We start from the raw sequence: 6,299 nt of genomic DNA, 5'->3' as shown, positions 1-6,299 counted from the left end.
TTACAAATTCCAGCTTTCCTTGTTCATGCCCAGAGCCACACACCCACCTCTTCAACAGTCCCACACCGCGGCTGGGGTTACTACAACCTACTGCCACTTCTGTATTTAACCAAGTTTGTAGCAGCTGCCAGAGAAAGCATCAGTTGTGATTGCTGATGAGACCTAGTAAATGAGTATTACAGTGACGAGATAATTGACTGGCCACCTCTCCTCTCTAAATGGACTATTGAGAACTAACTACAAAGGTAACCTAGCCTCAAATTTCACATAAACTTATATACTCCAATTTGCTTCAAATCGTATTTCTTAGGATACACGTAGCACCGCCATTTAAAAAAGTTTACTTCTAACTACTAAATTAAGGCAGTATTTAGCCACTCTGTGCAAATTTCCTGAACAGAATGTCAACTTTACCAGTCAGCTCTGAAGAAGCAAATAAACAATTGCCAGAGGGGAAGGCAATTATCAGTCTTAAGAACATTCCAGTGCAGGTTTTGGTACTTCAAGGTACCACATGGAGTGTGGCAGGTTGGTCTTTATATTATTAAAGCAAATCAACTCCCATTACTAAAGGTCAAGAGATAAGGAAGGTGATAATTGTAAAAGATTTTACTAATAGAGAAAAGATGAACCATATGAGCAAAAAAACTCTAAAACATACAACTTGGCAGTATTTTGCAAATATAAAGTATTAAGCGGAATTTTATAAAAAAAAGGAGCAAAAGGGCTTTTGATTTCAACAGATTGGCAATGTAATTCTCAAATACATTGCATGAATTAATAGTAACAAACAGGACTCCCATTTTTGCTTTGTTCAGAGCCCTGCCAAGGCCAGAGGAACAGAGCCAGACTGCACGTGTGCTATGCTCCCAGAAAAAAACAACCTATAAGCAACCACAGCTGTTAAGAAGAATTTTTACACTGGAAGTTATTCAGGCTCTTTGAATCCATTAGACTTTGTTTTTAAACAAAATTCAGTTTACATGGATACAATAAATAGTTTATTAATGGAATGTATGCAAGTTTCTCACTTCCATCCTTCCTCTTACTCTCAGCACCTTACACACAGATGTCAAAGCAGCTTCCAGTCCAAGCCAAGGAGAAAAGTTAATTTCAAGGCAAAACGAAGAAAGGTTGAAAGTTAAGACTGGCACCTTTGAGTGCCCAGTTCCTCAAGTGTTTGTCTGGTTTCCCAAACCTACAGGCAAATTAGTGTTTCTTCTTTCCACACCTTGATCCACCTGCCCCTTCCTGACTCGTGCTCATTTAAGCTCTTCTTATGCAGGTCACATTCTCCATGGGGACAGTCTGACAGTCACGCCGGCTCGAACGCTCTTCCAGCTATTGCAATATCCCTTTATTATTTTATGTAAAAGCCCTATCATTATTGTGCCATCTCTTTCTGATCTTTTGTAATAGTTCAGTTTGAGTTTTACAAAAATGGAAAGAGTCTTTTTTTCAAAATATAGAGCACCGTGGCCAGGAATAAGGCAAGGGCGAGAAAGATCAGCAGCTTGTCCGTCAGTTCCCTGCGATTGTACTTCGTTATCAGCTTTCGCCCCAATTGAATCGTCCCAGACATGGACTTAAATTCTTCATTTGCTTCCAGGATGGTACGTGAAGAATTGGCTGAAATTAAGGGGGAAAAAAATAAATATCAGCTTGTTGCGCTTCAAAGATACATGACCAAGGATATAAGCATGCAATATTTGGCAATACATGTAGTGCTTGTGAGATGCTTCTGGGTCAGACTGACTTATGGGTAAGGTAAATACAGACTCTGTTCTTGCAGAAGCTTTCACAACAAATAAGTCCTGATGAGCAAAGGAAAAATACAAAACAAAATAAGAGCATTGAATTAACAGCATTAATGTCCTGTTCATGAATTTTTAATTTTTAGGTTACCAGTTCAAATGTAGTTCACATTTTTTATGAATAAAACCAGTGCTACCTGAGAGCTCGCTGGAAGCAGAGTGAAGTAAGAATGGTGCTAGAACCACCAATTTAAGAGAGAGAAATCACCATCATTATCAGCATCAGCTCTAGCAGCAGGAGGACAGGTCAATTTTTGAATACTTTGATTGTACAAATGAAAGTGTTCCCCCAAACTGCAACAGCAAATCAGTGTGATTCAGATGGGGCTGCAGAAAGTGAAAAAGCAGCATGCAGCAGAAAGACACCCTTAATTATTCAGCTCAAACAATCTGAGCAGTTTTTAAGTTATTTTTGACAAACGTAATTCTTCCTAACAAAAAAGAGAAAATCAACTAGAGGAAAAGTGTGCTGATTGATCTCAACTAAAGAAAGAATTTGAGAGTATGCCAACAAAGCAAGATGGAACGTAAGTCCCTTTCAAATTCTCTTTCCCTGTGAGAAAACAAACAAGCAAACAAACAAATGCCCCAAACTCCTCAGCCTTCCTCCTTCCAAATTACTAAATGAAAGCAAAAGCCCAGGAGTCCCCTTTTTCTTATATTTCAGAACTCATGTCCTGTACAACAGTGAGTGCTGGTGTAACACTCTATACTGAACTGATTGAGTAAAGGAAGGTCAAACTCCAAGCACTTCTGGTTCAGGAAAACAAGCATAGTAGAAATACGTCTGTAATATTTTGCAAACCATTACATCCCATCTTAACGAGGCATTCTGATCAAAGTGGAACTAGAAAATGTGTTTCCCATCATTAAATACAAAGCAGAGCTTCCCTGCTTCACAGCTGCATTTATTCACTGCATACTAGGAAAAGACTTGCTCAGAAAACAGGGAATTCTAACCACTGATTCAGAATTTGCAGCTGGGTTTTGTAAATGACCTTTTGATAGTTTTTCCCTTGATGAACTCCAAGCGCTGTTCAGTCAGAAGCAGGGTGAAAGTGTCTGCCAAACTGTCTTTTTAACAGGAGAAGAAACATGCAACTTTTGCATGAACAAACCGTGGTCAGCTGCCATCCTCAGATGGGGGCAAAAACAAGGAGGGCAAAAGTTGTGTCATTTATCCTCATCTTTAAACTGTTCTCTCTTCTGCCCAAAAGCACAGGCAGTAAGAGGCCCAGGCAACACAGCTCCAACTTGTAAATGCTTCATGAATCACCAGTTGTGACAGGTCACTTGATTTATTGTCTTAGGAGTCTAAGCCAAAGAACTGGGTGAAATCTTGGTTTCACAGTCCCTGATGCACCGCTGACAGAGCAAGTGACCTCGGGTTCAAGTCACTTGATCTCCTCGTCTCTTAGCCATCCCAGCTGGAGACTGGGTGAAAACAGTGTTCCAGCCACACAAAGTGTCCCCTGTGTATGGACTTGTACCTCTGCTTTCATTTTCTCTGCCATTGCCAAACTCGTGCAAGCACAGTAGCACAGAGTAACACCACATGTGCTCTTAACACTGTGTGAACTCACATTCCTTTTACAACTCGTTTTATGTGAAACTAACCCAAAAGCTCCTCATCCTGCCCCCTTTCCTGTTCATAATCATGAAACAAAAACTCCAACAAACAGCTCCATGCAGCATACGTTATTCCTCTCTTTTTGTCCAACCATTAGAGGAGCTCTGCTGGGCAGTCCTTCAATTATCACTGTAGTACATTCTCCTACAGCAAAGCAGGTTTCCATTATGCTCCACACCATGTCAGTTTGCCTCTCCTCATCCTAATATAACTGGGGAAAGGTGCTTCAATCATCCAATCCATACCCAAACACCCAAATAACACCTGTACCTAGGGTCTGCACGGTCTCCTCACTCTGCTGGACTTGCTGGGACATCATCCTGCTAATGCTCATCAGACTCTCCGTGATGTTACTTGCACTCTCAGCCAGACTTTCTTTTGTAGTCTTCCTGAAAAAGAAAGGGAAAAAGTAAAGCAGGAAGGGATAAAATTATGTCTTTAGGTACTGTAGGGATAATGCTGCTGCCAGGGAGCTTAGAACAGAGCTTGGCAGCAAACATCTCTGCCAATATACAAGACATGACTAGTTTTTAGTACACGAGAAATTCAGATTATTTTTACTAAATAGTAAAAAAAAAAAATAAAAAAATATTAAAGTCATGAGCCAAAACATCTGCTAGTGGCTCAGAATCTCACTGGGGGCTATATTTCACCACTTATTCATCCATGACTGTACAACTTCATAAGCATCAGGAACCACTGATATCCAGGATGATAAAGTGATAGTTTGTATCCTATTTGTTGGGACGTTACTTCATGATACTAAATACAGGAATTTTTCAATATAGAAACTATATAAGCTTACATCCTGCTCTGCACGTGAAAACAGCTTGAGTAACAGTCCAGTAATTGTTCATAACCCTGAGTGGAATTAATGTAGAAGATGGTGAGAAAAACTATGAAGGCTAACTTACCCCCTTTTCCATTTAGACATGCCAATGCTAGAAAACCTGAAATTATCAAAATCCTTAACAGTTTAAACCTCCACGAAAGGTAAATGCACTCAAAGAAAAGCTTTGTTCCAGATACAATTAAGTAACTTAAAAACATTGCATCACTTCCATTTAAAACTAGTGAATATAGCACACACTGTTTAAACTCAGATGGTACAGTGGGATGATCTAATACCTTTGTCTTAAGGAGTCTCTTCCATGCAGCAGTTGATCTTTCTCAGAGTTGTCGATAGCAATTTTGCAAGCCAGATTTGCCTTTCTCCAAGCTGCCTGATTGCTGAAATCGCAAGAGTACAACGTTGTAACATGACAGTAACATCTCTGAATCAAAAACAGTCTTCACAAGGCAATCCCCACTGTAAATGAGAACCCCAGATACGTGCAGGGACTTCCTCTATATTACACCTCAGAATAACAACATACTGTCCTGTGATTTCTTCTCCTAAGTCTATCAGTTATGGAGCAAGGGAAGAAGAAAACTGTCCCAGCTGTCAAATGACTGACAGACTCTCAAGCCACCTACTTACATGCTCAACTGCTCAAAGGAACAAACTATGCTCTGGGAGTCAGGACGGGAGAGAGGAAAGAAGAAGGGAGTCCTACCCTTTCCACCCCTGATCTTCTCTTGGTCTTGGGCAAAACAGCATCTTGTCAGCGACTATATTTGCAAAACAGGATCCGAAAGATGCTGTACGTAAATCAGATTATCTCTGGTTACCGGGAATCTGTAAACAGCACTGGCTGCCCGACCCACCTGAGCATTTGTTTCTTATGGTTTTCCACTTCCCGCAGTAAGGCCTGTTTCTCCGACTCTTTATCTTGCTCCTTCGCCATCTGTTCCAGCTCCTTTGGCGGAAAGCAGAAACACGAAAATCTGACCAACCACTGCTGCCACCTGCAACTCGCACAGCCCACCGCCGGCCGGGGAGTGAATTAACGGGAGATTGATCCCATAAACCAGCACCCCGCAGCCGGGGAATACTGATCCGACAAACCAGCACCCCACAGCCGGAACCCCCCCGCCGCCCCTCACCTCAGGGAGCCCGGCCACCGGGGCGGCCCCCGGCCGGGAGCCTCACCTGGATGCGGCCGCGGAGGTGGTGGAACTTCTCCTTCACGGCGGCGTTGAGCTCCGTGAGGGCGCTGAGCGGCCCCGGGCAGTCCCGGATGTCCTGGAAGACAAGGGCCCTGTCAGCGCGGCCCGCCGCCGCCATCGCCCGGCCCCAGCCCGGCCGGGGCTCCCCGCGGACCCCTCGCAGCCCTGGCAGGGGACACCCGCCGCGGAGGCGGGCGGCGGTACCTGCACGGCCGCCTTGATCTCCAGGTCGAACTTGACGATCTCCTGGTGGCAGACCCGCACCGGCACTGAGGCGGCCGCCGCCATCTTGGGAGGGAAGAGGAGGGGAGGCCGCGGCCCGGCGGGCGGGCGCCCCCTGCGGGCCCTGAGGAGAAGGGAGGCGGCCGGGCCCGGTACCGCCCGCTGCGGCGAGTGCCCACCGTGGCGGGCTGAGGGCCCGGGTGCTGTGGCGGGGGGCTGTTCGGTTCAACAGGGCGGGCGTGTGCTGAAGAGAGCGAACCGTGTTCCCTCAGACCGGTAAGGTCTCTGAGCCGCCGCAGCGGGGAGGAGCGCGGGCGCGTGAGGAGGCTGGGGCGGGGGGGCTGAGGCGCCTTCTGTGCCCCCTGGGAGGAGGAAAGGGGAGGTAACGCGATGAGCCTTCTGCCTTTTCCACAAACTCCTGCCGTGTCTTTGTCCCCCTGCCCTCAGACCGTGCTGTGTGACAAAGCCAGCACGTGTTGAAGGTGGAGACCACCATGGCCATGGCAGAGGACCTGGGGGTGGGCTGCAGCCCATCTTCTCCTGATGGTCCCACCATTGACCCATCAGCCTTGAGAGGCCGGTGA

General features: G+C 45.5%; 1 protein-coding gene across 1 annotated transcript; it reads right to left on the bottom strand.

Annotated features, from left to right (window-relative positions):
• Positions 1-941: 941 nt before the first annotated feature.
• On the bottom strand, positions 942-5,853 carry BNIP1 (BCL2/adenovirus E1B 19kDa interacting protein 1). Its single transcript, XM_014947895.1, has 6 exons — positions 5,698-5,853; positions 5,477-5,569; positions 5,152-5,243; positions 4,573-4,674; positions 3,715-3,833; positions 942-1,629 (listed from the first exon to the last, which is right to left on the bottom strand). Exons 1-6 carry the CDS (start codon positions 5,779-5,781, stop codon positions 1,433-1,435), a joined length of 687 nt encoding a protein of 228 aa, XP_014803381.1. The 5' UTR covers positions 5,782-5,853; the 3' UTR covers positions 942-1,432.
• Between the last annotated feature and the right edge of the window lie 446 nt (positions 5,854-6,299).

Source organism: Calidris pugnax, unplaced genomic scaffold, assembly GCF_001431845.1.
Source record: "Calidris pugnax isolate Ruff unplaced genomic scaffold, ASM143184v1 scaffold27, whole genome shotgun sequence".
Classification (NCBI taxonomy): domain Eukaryota; kingdom Metazoa; phylum Chordata; class Aves; order Charadriiformes; family Scolopacidae; genus Calidris; species Calidris pugnax.
The sequence above is the reverse complement of the archived record's forward strand: the minus strand, read 5'-3'. Positions and strand labels throughout refer to the sequence as shown.

Excerpts from the sequence above, each read along its gene's own strand:
- BNIP1 (XM_014947895.1), bottom strand. The coding sequence starts at position 5,781 with ATGGCGGCGGCCGCCTCAGTGCCGGTGCGGGTCTGCCACCAGGAGATC. Across the intron at positions 5,570-5,697 it reads AGATCAAGGCGGCCGTGCAG|GACATCCGGGACTGCCCGGG; the intron begins GTACCGCCGCCC and ends CTTGTCTTCCAG. Across the intron at positions 5,244-5,476 it reads ACCTCCGCGGCCGCATCCAG|GAGCTGGAACAGATGGCGAA; the intron begins GTGAGGCTCCCG and ends TTTCCGCCAAAG.